At 32.1% G+C, this 15072-nt stretch overlaps 2 protein-coding genes across 2 annotated transcripts; both read left to right on the plus strand.

Annotated features, from left to right (window-relative positions):
• Positions 1-370: 370 nt before the first annotated feature.
• LOC131624093 (uncharacterized) lies at positions 371-2374 on the plus strand. The gene is made up of 2 exons (XM_058895081.1): positions 371-512; positions 624-2374. Exons 1-2 carry the CDS (start codon positions 371-373, stop codon positions 2372-2374), a joined length of 1893 nt encoding a protein of 630 aa, XP_058751064.1.
• Positions 2375-13289: 10915 nt separating this feature from the next.
• LOC131624102 (probable WRKY transcription factor 13) lies at positions 13290-14824 on the plus strand. Its single transcript, XM_058895091.1, has 3 exons — positions 13290-13658; positions 13769-14041; positions 14457-14824. Exons 1-3 carry the CDS (start codon positions 13360-13362, stop codon positions 14626-14628), a joined length of 744 nt encoding a protein of 247 aa, XP_058751074.1. The 5' UTR covers positions 13290-13359; the 3' UTR covers positions 14629-14824.
• Positions 14825-15072: the final 248 nt, after the last annotated feature.

A 15072-nucleotide genomic window follows, 5' to 3' on the forward strand; every position in this document is an offset into this window, starting at 1 on the left:
CATTGATATTAGACACCATTACATTAGAGATCTTGTTGAGGATAAAATAATTGCCTTGGAACATGTTGCTACAAACTTTCAACTGGCTGACATTTTCACAAAAGCTTTGGATGCAAATCAATTTGAAAATCTAAGAAGTAAACTAGGCATTTGTCTTTGTGAAGGATTATAGCAATTAATTGGGTGTGGGGCCAACATTATTTCTCTCTCCAAATATTTGATATCATTACACATTAAAGTGTATTTTCCCCCCCTTTTACAATTTGCCCAAACGGTTTCCATTCCCCCAAAACCTATCCTCCACACTCACGCTATCTCTCTGTGTTTCTGCATTCACAAACCTTTACCCAGCCTTCCATTTTCTCTCACCATGTCTCAGAGTTCTCCCTCAAAGAAATCTTCTCCTTCCTCTGAAACAGCATCAGGTTCTAGGGCACCCAATGTGGTGAGTGATCAAGATGTTGTGTTGAATGTTGTGCCATTGAACTCTGTTCCTGCTACCGATCCTGTTCGTAATCCTCCAAGAAAGATGCATGCAAGAAAATCAACTGGTGGATCTGTTCCAGAAACCTTTTCTGCTCAAGGTAGAGAGGGCTCTGCTTATGTTCACAATGCGATCGCAGGTATTGTCACAAGAATCTTGAATGAAGGGCACCAGGTTGATGGAATATCTGTTCCTCTAGCCCAAATTCCTGCCTCTGAGAACAGCAAAGATGATCAAGATGGTCAAGATGATGCTAGCAAAGATCAGGGTGATGTTGAGACATCTGTTGACAACAATGATGAGAAGACCCCTGGTGCCAAAGATGTTGAGACATCTGAAGCTATCAATGTTGAAACATCTGGTACTAAAGATGCTGAGATTCTTGAACCTGAGAAAGCTGAAGAGGTTCCTGTTGCTCCTTCTAAAGAAACCCTTAATGAAGGCCCTACTGTGCATGATGTGGTGAATCTGGATGATCTGGATGATTATATTGACATTGCTGATGATGAGCTCATCTCTAGCATCTCTCATAGAGTCAAGACTCATAAGGGCAAACAGGTTTGTGATCAAGATTTTTCCAAACCTCAAGTTACTCCTCAAGTTACTCCTCAAAAGAAGGTCACTATAAAGAAGATCAAGAAGGTTCCTGCTGAACCTTCAACCACTGGGAGCAAGACTGCAGTGAAGAAGAGGAAGGAAAGAAGTGTTTCTGTTCCTGAAGACGATGTCTTAAGTGATGTCCCTGACATCCCATCAAAGAAGAAGATTGCTGTCACAAAATCCTCCACAAAGGTTCGTGATGTTCCTTTGGACAACATTTATTTGCACTATGCTTCAAATGCTATCCAGTGGAAGTTTGTTTATCAAAGAAGGCTGGCTCTAGAAAGAGAATTAGCTAATGATGCTCTGGAATGTCAAGAGGTCATGAAGCTCATCAAGTCTGCAGGTTTGATTAAAACTGTTACTCATCTTTCAAAGTGTTATGAAATGCTTGTGAAGGAATTTATTGTGAACTTGTCTCAAGATTGTGGTGATGGAAGAACTGATGATTTTCATAAGGTGTATGTTAGAAGAAAGTGTATAGATTTTTCCCCTGCAGTTATCAACCTATATCTAGGTAGAGATGCTGAGGCTCAACCTGAGCTTGAAGTGACTGATAATGAGGTGTGCAAGGTAATCACTGGTGGTAAGGTTAAGAAGTGGCCCATAAAGAGCAAACTGTCTGCTAGTTCTCTTAATGTCAGGTATGCATTGCTGCACAAAATTGGTGCTGCTAATTGGGTGCCTACCAATCACACTTCTACCATTGTTGTTGGCCTAGGAAGATTCATATATGCTGTGGGAACCAAGACAAAATTTGACTATGGGACTTACATATTTGATCAAACTATGAGGCATGTTGGTACCTCTGCTACCAAGCTTCCCATTGCCTTCCCATCTCTGATATGTGGGATAATCCTCAAGCAACACCCTGGAATTCTGAAAAGTAAAGATTATGTATGTAAGAGGGAGAGTGCTTTGTCTTTTCACTACAAGCTGCTTCAGAGGTCTGATGACATGACATCTGATGGGACATCACAACCCAGCAAGTCTGTGAACAAAGCCCTTCTTATTGCTGAGCTGAAAGAGACTTGTCAAGAGTTGGACAACAGGAAGCTGAAACTTGAAAAGCTCATCCAAAGTCTTGAGCAGTCTACAGATGATGACCTTGCTGGTGAGAGGGATGGTGACAATATGGATGAAGACAAAGGTGCTGAGGAAGAGGCTGAGGAAGCTGAAGCTGAGGGTGCTGAAAGTGGGAGTAGTGATGCTGCTGAAGAGACTAGTAGCTCAAGTGATGACAATCCTGGTGGCTCTAGTGATGAAGACAATGATGGGTCTGATGATTAGCTCTGATTCTGATTGTGTTTTGGCTCCTTTTGTGGCTAAAAAGGGGGAGTAATGGTGGTTGTTTTGTTGTTTTGGTGGTCTTTTGGTTTTTTTTGTTGGCTGATGGACATGGTTGTTTTTTTTTGTTTTTTTCTTTATTTTGGGTGTTCCCTGGTTCTCCCTGACAATGACAAGTGGGTTCTGTAACAGTTGATTAAGTAGATGCCTTCTGGTTTTCTGGTGATTAATCAAGATGCTGTTGTTTGCTTACAGAATTTATTTTTCTGTTGATGGCTGTTGTGTATGCTCTGATATCTGTTTGGTTACATCTATTAGTGTTTTAGCCAAAAATTTGCCAAAGGGGGAGTTTGTAGATGTTGTTGATTGGCTGTAATTTTTGGTAAAACTCATTGTGTTTCTATCTTGTCAAATCTGGTGTCATGACATGCTTTCTACTGTTGTGAAGTTTTTTCTTTTGCAGGACTTTACCTGATGTCAAGGCCGATGTCATGACATTCGCAGCTGTTACGTTCTTTTCTATTACTATTTATGGTTATGTGATCTGATAAGATCCTATGCGCTTTATTTGGTAATGTTGGATTATGATCTGACTCAAGGACGTCTTTGATGGTTATTATTTTTAGTTCCTTGATTTATGGAAATTAGTTTTATTAGGGTTAAAACTAATTTGGATCCAAGGCCCAGCAGCTGTGTTTTTTGAAGGCTATATATTCTACGAAGAAGCTGCTGATCACGTTAGGGTTTTGTATTGAGAAGCTTTGAGAGTTCCTTGTTTTTAAGTTTTGCGTTCTAGCTTTCTTGTAAGCCAAACAATCATCATGATGATTGTCTTGGTCTAGGTGTTTTGATTTGAGTTGTAAGAAGTACTCGAAGCTTTTAAGCAAGAGCACTATTGTACTTGATCAAAGCTTTTAAGCAAGATCAAGTTGTGTCTTTGAAGTGTGTCTTCTTCTGTTATTAGTAAAGCGTTTGTCATCACTGCTGTGATTAAGGGGGAGTGAGTAGGATCTCTGATCTAAGAAGTTTTAGATTGAAGTTGCATTGGGTAGATATTAAGTGAAAGGAGTAATCTTGATCTGTATTACCTTGAATTAATATTACTTATAGTGGACTTCCTCCCTGGCTTGGTAGCCCCCAGATGTAGGTGTGATTGCACCGAACTGGGTTAACAACTTTCTTGTGTTGATATTCTGTTTACTTTCTGTTCATTTGTTTAAAAGCATTCAGATAGTAATGTCGTGACATCCTGTACAACATCGCGTGTCTGAGTCCAGAATTTCAAGTGAATCAAGACTTTTATCTGAAGAAAAGATCTGCTTTCATAGAAGGACATTCAATGTTGGGACTCGTTTCCATGATTTAATCAACTTCTGTTGATGAAGCTTTATCAGATGATGGATAAATTGTAGCCATGCAAGAAGAGCTAAACCAGTTTCAAAGGAATGAAGTATGGAATCTGGTAACCAAACCACATCAGAAGAATATTATTGGAACATAATGGGTCTTCAGAAACAAACTCAATGAGCAATGTGAAGTGGTAAGGAATAAAGCTATACTTGTATCACAAGGCTACCGTCCGTAATAAGGCATTGATTTCTTTGAAAAATTCACACATGTTGCATGGTTAGAGGCAATCAGATTACTCTTATCTTATTCTGTTAATCATAATATTATTTTATAACAAATGGATGTTAAGAGTGCTTTTTTTAATGGTGTTATCTCTGAAGAAGTGTATGTCAAACAACCATCTGGGCTTGTGGATTCAACCCACCCAAAGTATGTTTTTAAACTTAAGAAATGACTCTATGGACTCAAACAAGCTCCTAGATCTTGGTATGAGAGGCTAAGTAATTTCTTATTAGAAAATGGTTTTCAAAAAGGTTAGGTTCACACTACACTTTTCAGAAAGACATTGAAAAATGAAATCTTAATTGCCCAAGTTTATGTTGATGATATCATTTTTGGTTTTACTAATGCTACTATTTGCTAGGAATTTTGTGACTTAATGCATGCTGAGTTTGAAATGAGCATGATGGAAAATCTTAAGTTCTTTCTTGGGATTCAAATCAACCGGTGCAAGGATGATGTCTATGTTCATCAAACAAAGTACACAAAGGAGCTTCTGAAAAAATTCAAGCAAGAAGATTACAAGATCATGGCTACTTTTACGCATCCTACATGCAATATGAGCAAAGAGGAAAACAACACTAAAGTCTGTCAGAAGTTGTACAAATGTATGATTGACTCTTTACTAAACAACTTCTAGACCTGGTATTCATATAGTGTCTGTTTATAGTGTCAGTTTTTCAAGGTAATAGATGAACTACAAAAGGTTACAAATTTCAGATTTGGTTGTTATTACAATCACCTAATCTGATGAAAAGCACCAGTCCTCATCAGCATCTAAGTCAAATTCAATTTCTTTAGCTTAATTCTTCTTCTTCTTCTTCTTCTTGAGTTTTTTCATCCTTGACACTGAATTCCTTCCTACCATAGATGCTCCGACATATGTGCTTGCACCTTCATTGGAAGTGATCCTATCATCTTTCTTGGAGAAGCCCCTCTTAGAGGAAGTGGTCCCAATGGCCTTGCTGACTTTCCTGAAGGAATTCTCTTAGAACTCTGAGATGGTTTGCCTATATTGTTTGTTTTGAGAAGAGCTAGTTGGAAGAAAGAAGAATGTGAGTTTGCTAGTAACAAAAATTCGATTTTATAGAGGGTTTGAGATAAAGTAAAATCAACTTTGGTTGTTGTGAACCTATGGAGAAAAGAGAGAGATGTATTCTTGGTCAAGCACTTCTTCCTAGCCTTGAATGCTTTGATTCTCTCAAATGCTTAGTTTTTAGAGCAAGATTGGACCATCTCGAGATTTGAGAGTTGTTCGAAACCATTCTAGCCAAACTTCTATTTTCCAAATTTTTTGATAAAATCATTTTTCAAATGATTTATATGTTTTATTCATGACAAAAGAGGAGCAATGAATATGATTTTGATTCATGTTTTATTCAGATTTGATAAAATCCCAAACATTTTTGTTCATGTTTATTTTTCTTCAGTCTCCGTTCTTACTTTCTTCTTTAATATTTTTGCTGATGACAAAAATGAGAGTAAGATAATAAGTATTTAAGCTCTAAATATGACAATCAAATTTTTGCTTAAATTCTGATACCTTAGACCCTGTAGTCAACTTGTTAATTAAATCAACAACCATTATTTTTAAATACTTGTGTTTGTCATCATAAAAAAGGGAGAGATTGTTGGAATAAATTTGGTTTGTCCCGTATTTCTAAGGTTTTGATGATAACAAAATATTTAAAGAATAATTGGGTATACTAACTTATGTTCAAGTGTGAAGGACCATAGACTAAAAATTTGTGATACAAGTTAAGTTTTGACATTGAAGCTGAACATTTGAAGAAAAGCTTAAAGATTTGAATCTGAAGGATGAGAACGTGAACAACAAACTCTATAGACCAGACTCTAAAGAGGTCAACTTCTGAAGACCAGACTTTAAAGAAGGACAACCTCTAAAGATTCATACTCTAACGACTCAGAGTCAAATGTCAGTCAAAGCACTAGGATCAAGAAACTATGATAAGTCACTATCAGACTTAGAGAGCAAATTGTCTTTTTTTCGATCACATGAAGATTCAAGATCAAAGACAGCAGGGATGTAACGAATAATTCCTTTTGAAGCTAAGGTTTTTCAAAAGTGGTTTTGCCAGACATTAACCATTTGAAAAAACATCTCAATATCTCTGATGAAAGCTTCTCATATACTCACTTGTGCAAGAAGTCTTCTCCATAGTCTCTCTTATGTTTCTCTATTTAAGGAACTGAAGACTTGAAGAAAAGTTGTCGATTGAACGAACTAGTGACAAAAAAAGAGCCGTTAATCTGTCAAACCAAAAGCACAAGTTCAACTTTGAATTTCTTAACACTTGTACATTCTTAGAGATTCTGAAGTCTTAAGAGTCTTTTTCAACGTATCTTGTTTACACATCTGATTGTATATCAAGCGTAACTTTTAAACAATCTCATATATAGTAGTTAGATTGTAAGAAGTCTTTTGCTTGTGCGCTTGAGCATATAGAAGTCTCTTGCTTGTGTGCTTGAGCATTGGAAGTCTCTTGCTCGTGTGTTTGATTATTTGTAATCACATTTGGTTATAGTAAAAATCCATTTGAAGTGTATGGGGACTGTACTACTCCTGATTTGTGGAGGAACTAGAATATACCATTTGTGTCTCTCTTTCTCTTACTCTCTAAAGTTTAAACTCTTATCACAACTTATTCGCTGCAAAGTATCACTTATGTATCAGATTCTAACATTTGGTTCAGAATTTGATGAGAGTTTCAGAAAGAAAGAAAGAAAAAGATAACACAATTTAACCATATTCTTGTGTTTTTCCCACCTTCACCCACATCACACACCTAAAGATCAACAAGCACTTATAACCGCTCTACTATATAAGGATGTCGCTCTACTATATAAGGATGAAACGCGCCATTTTACATGTACAATTTAAATTTAAACTCCATTCACTCATCTTTCTTCCATACTGACTTAAGTGTTAGAGTGTTAACTTTGCAGGTCAATCCCTCTTCCACCGTGCATCAAGTCAACTGTTGCGCACTCTTCGTTCTCCGTTCAATTATATATATATATATATATATATATATATATATATATATATATATATATATATATATATATATTATATATATTTGATTATTTTAAATAAATATTAACTTTATAAAATATTATTATATTAAATTTCTATTATCATATAATTTATTTTTTACGAAAAATAGTGAAGATCCACTATTAAATATTTGTAATAGTCATTCATTCTTGGTTTTATAATTTGGTTGTATTGTCTTTTTCTTTTACCGAGATTGCATTTATGTCCCTGGTGTTTTCTCCTTTAATTTAGTATACTTTTTGGCTTAAAAAAGTCCTTTGTCGTTTAATAATTACAAGCAATTTGCTGTTCATGATTTCACACTATCTCATGATCCATTTCTAACGTTAGCACGTATACATGGCATATACACAGAATCCTTCTCTATGAATTCTTACTCAGTAGCTACTTTTCACTTCATTCATCGATTTCTACAAATGAAATCATCATTCTAGTGTTTAGTTAACTAGATAAATGACTAAGTTATCAAACGCGTGGATAAATCAACCACATATGATTTCGGTTTCTAGATATTGGTCCACAAATATTTTTAGGCATGAGAAAATATAAAGCTAATGATGATTGTCACACTTAATTAATTTGAAGAGATGATAACAATATTATAAGTTTGGTTTGGAATTTGAGAAAAAAAGGTAGGGTTAGGTTGAGTTTAAAAAGATTAAAGAGTAAAAGACATATATGAAAAAGGCAATAAGCTTTTTCATTGTGAAAAGTCAAATAAGTAATCACCATTCATAATGATAGTTCTCACCGCCAATGGTGAAATGTGGTGATAGATATTGTATCCAATATTCATCATCATTGTCTATCATATTCCTTCAACAAATGTGTGTGAGAAAAGTAGAGGGAAAATAATCAAATGATATTGAAAAGAAAGATAGTTTTTTTTTAATTATAAAGATCGATATTCTAATTTTTTACTAGCACTTGGGTAAAGATTATCTAAAAAATTAAATATATTTTAAAGCATTTACAGAATTTAATAATAAAATTTAAAAAATAATAAAAGAAAAATGTTTATATAAAAATTGTTTTTTTTTTAAAAATACTCTGACAATATTTTAAAAAAATCTCTTAAAATCAACAACACTTTAAACAAACACTATTTAAAATATGTTTTAAAAAAGGCAAACGAATTCATATCTACAGTAAGTCTATTTATTTTATTTTTAAAAATATTTTTATAAAAAATTAAAATCGTTAAAAATTAACTCATTTTTTATAAGTAAAATACTAATTTTTTATATATAGAATTTTTTTTAATGTTATTAATATTTTTTAATGATCAAATAATACATCATTCAAAAGCATAATAAAGAGAAGGAATGAAAACGTACAATTAGACATGGCAACAAAACACGTACCGCGGGTACCCAACCGAACCCACCCCGAAGTTGATGAGGAAAACCCACTTTGATTGGGTTTGGGTTCCGGTTTGAGTTTTCCCCGATTATAAAATATGGGGTCGGGTCGGTTAATGGGAATATTATTACCCACCCCGAACCCACCCCATTTATTTCATTATGTACATTATTATTTATATTTGATACTTTATATTATTAAATATGTGGCTAATGTTTTAATAATATGATTTGTATTTATTATTTAAAATATTTGAAATGTATGTATGAAATTTTTTGAGATTGTTTTATTTTATTATTTATAATATAATTTGATTTTGGAAAAAATAAATATTTTTATTAAAAAAACAATTTTATTAAATGGATGGTGGTGGGACGGAGATACCCGAACCCAACCCGAACCTGTTTGGGACGGGTTTGGATTTTAATTACTCATCCCCGATTGAGTTTGGGGCGGGAAACGGAGATTGTTTGGGAATTCGAGTTTGGGTTTGGGGGAGGTAAAACCGTCTCCGACCCGCCCCGTTGTCACGCCAACGTAGAATCACCAAAAACACTCAATAATAACAAGAAGTAGGAAATCACCCAAAAATGATATGCTTTTTCAAAAAGATTTATCTAAAAAATAATTTTTATAAATTTTTTTTAAAAGAGCTTTAAATTTAAGTGGTTTTTTTAAATTTTGATATTCAAAAAATTATAATAAAAGGTCAAATAATAAAAATATCATTTTATAAAAAGTGATTCAAAACAATTTTTAATTCTTCATGGGAGAGATTTTAATTTTTAAATAAAAATAAATTCCTTCTCCTCCAAATATTATTTCCACTCAATTTTTTTTTTAAATATTCATTTCCCTTCTCCTCCAAATTCTAAGATAAAACCATAAAGAAAGATACAACTCAATCTTTGTCTGCACTAATCTGTAAACTCTAGCTCAATTGGAAAAATGTTGGATGCCAACATTAAGATTCAAACTTTATTCTTAAGTTGTAGTTATTACCTAATCGCATATGTATAAAAAATATATTATGCACTATTCATTTTAATACGTTTCATCAGTTGTAATCTGTTTTCACTGATATTTTATAATGATCACGGTCGTCTTTAAAGGCATGTAAAACGGGCTATCGCACATGACCTCAATTTTTTTTACAGTTAAAATAGGGTTGTATAGGACCTCTAATTATTTTTCATGGTTGAACCATAACTAACCTACACAGGGCCTCCAAAAAATTGAGACCACATCTCAATAATGTTAATTTATATTATCATTTCTATTATTGTGCACTCAACAAGTTACACTTTGGGCCATGAACTATAATTATTATCTACAGTAATATAGATATTGCATGGGATTTCATTAGGGCTGGACAGCGGTCGGATTGGGTTGGATTCGGTCTCAAAAACTCAATCCGACATAAACCATGGGTTTAAAAGGAAGGTCCAATTTCGACCATTTTGATTATCGGTTTTGTCGGTTTATGGATTCACGGTTTTTCGATTCGGTTTAATCGGAGACCCATTTTAAATTATTTGTTACACTTGATTTGTGAATAAAAAAATTGACAATAAAAAAACGAAAATACAAATCTACTATACAAACAATTAATAAAAGATTGATCAATCTGACTATTATGCCCTTAGTTAAAATTTTCTTTACAAACAAAAAAGGGTAATTCGGTAACTAACAAAATCACATATCACTTTTTCAACCTTTCAATAACTAAGCGCCAATTGTCAGTCTCTCATTGGTCCAACTTTTTAACTTTTCAATAACCAACTTTTTCTCCCCAACACACTTATTCTCTCTCTTACTTAAATTTTCAAATTTCATTTTCCCACACTTTCTTACTTTCATTTTATTTTTTTTCATTTAATCACAAAAATTATTAATAATTTATTTTTTTTAACTTTAATAAAATTAAATATTTATTTATCTCACGGGTCACTATCAATACAATATTTAATTTATTTTAATCGATCATTGCACACTTTCTCTTTCTTAATTAAAATTTCAAATTTCTCTCAAATTTTCTTCCCACACTTTCTTACTTTCATTTTAATTTTTTTTCTCTATTTATGTATCAACTCTAAAAAAAAATTTATTTTTTAATTTTAATAAAATTAAAAATATTGTAATATCACGGGTCACTATCAACATAATACTTATTTTATTTAATCAATCATTGTTTTTATTAGAGAGATAATATTCTTATTTTTAAATTTATTTTCTTTTCTTCATTTCACGATTTTTTTAAAGATTATTTAATACAATTAAATTCATATGATTATTGTTCATTTTACATTTGTATTTAAATATATTTTATATCGGATAAAATAAATTTTTTTTTCACGGGTCATTATCAACAAAGTATCTAATTTTTATTTTTAAATGTTAAAATTTCATTTTTTTATCTTCATCTTCCAGATTCTTTTTTTATATATTTATTTAATATAATTAAATTTATATAATATTTTTCATTTGTAATTAAATTATTTATTAAAAATTTATATGTATCTAATTAATTTCGTACAATATTAAATAAATTTACCCGTGCGGAAGCACGGGTATCTTACTGGTAATAGTAGTAAATAATTAGGTACATCAAAAACTGTATTCTATAAATTAACATACATAAGAAAATGAAAAAAATAAAAATAAATGATACAGCTAAAATAACAACAAGAAGCTTCTTGTTTCTTCCTATATCTTTCTTCAACCATCCATTTTCTCAATCAAAAACAACATTAAGCTTTAGTAGGAGAAGGAACGGTGAATGAAATGTTATGATGGTAGAACGATGACGTAATTAACAATGATGGTTGTTGCTACGAAGAGATGAAGAGACGATGATGATGATGGTTGCTGCTACGAAACACAATAGAAGGTGAGTGAGGTGAGGGTTTGGTTCTTCATATGAAACGGCGCAAGAAAGAGAGAGGAAAATGAAGTGAATTAGGGTTTCATTTTGTGAGAACCTGAGTTAGGGGTGTTCGCGGTGCGGTTTGGTTCGGTTTTGAGCATAAAAGTCATCCTAACCGCGAGATAAAAATGCATGCGGTTCGGTTTGGTTCGGTTGATTTTTAAAAAGTCATCCAAACCAAACCAAACCAATGCGGTTAGGATCGGTTCGGTTGACTGCGGTTTACACTATAAAATAAAAATGTACTGAAATAAAAGGAAAAAGAAAAGTAATTCAATGTCAATATAATATATGATATTATACCATACAAAAGAAATTATATTACAAGAACAGTATAGAACTAAAAATACATTATAAATGAAATACATATATTAGACAGTAGAGAATTATATATATATATATATATATATATATATATATATATATATATATATATATATATATATATATAAAATACAAAAACTAAGTGGATTATGCCAAAACTTAAGTTAATAAATTAATTATTATAATTCAAAACGTTAGATGTAGCTGTGTGCAATTGAATTTGGAAAGATAATAAATTAATTATAAAAATTTAAAACTTAAGTTAAATATGCGGTTTGGTTCGATTCCGTTCGGTTTCGTGAAATAAAAACCGCAAACCAAACCAAACCGTGCGGTTCAGTCCAAAAACCATCCAAAATCATCCAAACCAAACGCGGTTTTTTGCGGTTTCGGTTTGGATTGGTTCGATTTGCGGTTTTGCTTTTGGATTGGTTCGGATACGATCACCCCTAACCTGAGTGATAAGGTTTGTTTTGTTTGGGCTGGGTTTCAATATTGGGCCAGACTAGTGTACAAACTAATATACATGTCTTTTGAGCCGGTCGGTTCTGGTTTTTTCTGGGTTGGATTTAATAAACTGATCCGACCCACTACTATCCATCTAAAACCAAACATTCAACCCGGTTGACCCGATAACCCGCTATTGACCCGACCGATGGCTTTCGGTTACCTTGGGCCGGACGGATTGGACTGGTTTTATATATTTTGTCCAGCCCTAGATTTCATACAATTTGATTTTGAAGTTAAAGCAAAAAAACACAGCCAAGACATGTACTACTCCTCTTGAGGCATTTTGTCGTGTATTGTTGACAATATTGTTAGTGGAATTTTACTGTCACAAATTTATGAGATGGAATTTCAATGCTTTTCAGACAAACAGTACCATCACTATAACATGCACTCATGCAGCAAACCGCCAGCTTTCTTACAATACTAACTAATTAACTTTTACTCCATTTTTTTTAGGTTCTTAAAGTCGCATAAATTTTTAGTGATTCTATATAGATTAGACAGGATTTAACCATAATAAAATAAGGGGTTTAATGGATATGCAGTGACAGTGTAAAATTATTCTACATTGTCATCCAATAAACAACCACTAATTTGTCATGTCATTAAAAATTTTAAAAAATAAAAGAGTGTTTTAATTAGATACATGGTTGTGATTGATTGACAATGTAAAACTATTTTACACTGTCAGTGCATCACCCATTTTCTCATAAAATAAATAAAAATTTCTATTTATTAGTAACGGTTAAAAACTACTCCCTCCGTCCCAAAATAAGTGTCACATTTACTTTTTAGGTTCATTGAATATGTAATGTATCTAGTCTGTATAGAGACCAGATACATTAAATATTCAATGAATCTAAAAAGTAAATGTGACACTTATTTTGGGACAGAGGGAGTAATAAATATTTTATGAGATTTTATTTATTCACAATTCAACTCTAGTGAATTTTAAATTTTCTGTATTCTATTTTTCACACTCTCAAAAACGAACGTGAAAAAGTTTATTTGATTTTGCAAAAGTTATGCTTTCTATTATACATATATATAAAGGTTTGAAACTCTATATAAGTTGCACCTAACCTCTTGCACCAGAAACTTCACCAACTTCTTTATATATAGAGAGACAATTGGATAGAAAAAAAATTAAAAGAAGTGATGTCTGAAATTGTTATCAACAATTTATTTGAGGAACATATTCCCACACCAATGGGTTTCATTCCACTCCCAACAAACCTAACTTTCCCTTCTTTGGGTTGCAATAATCATCAATCTTTGAAACCTTTCACTTCCGTAGCTTCTTCACTTACATCTGAAATATCATCAGATTCTACATCACAAACCCTACTCACAACAACAACAACCAATCCTCAAAAATCAAAAGAGTATCTCACTCCAAGCTTTGAAGATGGAACTACTCAATTCCTATCCTTGCATAGACCCACTATAAATCCATGGTGAGAAAAAAAACATTTTTTATTAATTAATTAATTAATTACTAGTATTAACCTTTTATTATCTTGCTAAAGAGATATTATATCATATATGTTTTTTGTTTAATATATAGGGCAATATTAGGAGGAGGAGTAGGTGATAATTACTTCAATAATAATAATAATAATAATAATAATGATAAGAGAAGTGGAGTAGTTCATGATAATTATCATTTGGGAGTTTGTTCTACTTCTAGCATGAAGATGAAGAAAATGAAGGGAAGAAAGAAAGTGAGAGAGCCTAGGTTTTGCTTCAAGACACTGAGTGCTGATGTTGATGTTTTGGATGATGGTTACAAGTGGAGGAAGTATGGACAAAAAGTTGTAAAGAACACACAACACCCAAGGTATATTATCAACAAAAAATAATTCAAAAAACTCTCTTTTCCATTTATTTTGATTATTATTAATAATAATTTGAAATAGTTATGAATAGTAATTTAATAAATTAATAATACAATATAATTTTAGTAAAATAAAATTAAAAAAAAAAACTTTCACTTTGTATTCATTGTGTTCTAAACTTGCAACTGATAGTTCTCTCTCCAATCTTCACACCCATCTTTTCTTCATTATTTGTTTTTTTTCTTCATCATAATTAGGTAGCTTTATAATTTACTGGTTTCAGAAAGTTTTTAAAGTATAATAATTTAATAATTCTTCTCATTTACATGCATAGAAATAAAATAAAGAGTTTATAAGGTAGCTAGTATTATTAATTAGCAAGTTAATTAATTGTATGATTAATTAATTAATATGCAGAAGCTATTACCGTTGCACTCAAGAGAATTGTCGTGTAAAGAAACGTGTGGAGCGGTTAGGGGAAGATCCAAGGATGGTGATAACCACATATGAAGGGAGACATGTACACACTCCATCAAATGAGCTTGAAGATTCCCAAAATCAATCTCAATTTGAGAGTTTCTTGTGGTAGCATATAGTATATTATATATTTATATGTATATGTTTGTTTGTTTTATGATTAAGAGAAACTATATAGGTGTGCTTTGTAGAGATGAAAATCTTGTAATAAGTATAGAGAAAGGAGGGTAATGAAATGTATCTTGTCAATGCTGATTTTTCATCCCTTCCAAGCATACTATATATGATGAGTACCGTTGATTTTTCTATGATAAGTACTTTGGCCATGATATGTATCGGGGATATGATATTGCATTGTGTGTCATTTGAGAGGTTGTTAAAAAGGATTTTGTTTTTCAATCAAATGTACTAATTTAAATATTATTAAATAATTTATGGAGATAAAATATTTAATAATATTAAATGATTATAATGTTTTGTTAGAAATTAATTATGTTGATTTTATGAGGTCACAGTAACATAAAAATTAAATTGGAAGGATATAGATTAAAAAAGA

This window comes from Vicia villosa, unplaced genomic scaffold (genome assembly GCF_029867415.1).
Source record: "Vicia villosa cultivar HV-30 ecotype Madison, WI unplaced genomic scaffold, Vvil1.0 ctg.000102F_1_1_1, whole genome shotgun sequence".
Taxonomy (NCBI): domain Eukaryota; kingdom Viridiplantae; phylum Streptophyta; class Magnoliopsida; order Fabales; family Fabaceae; genus Vicia; species Vicia villosa.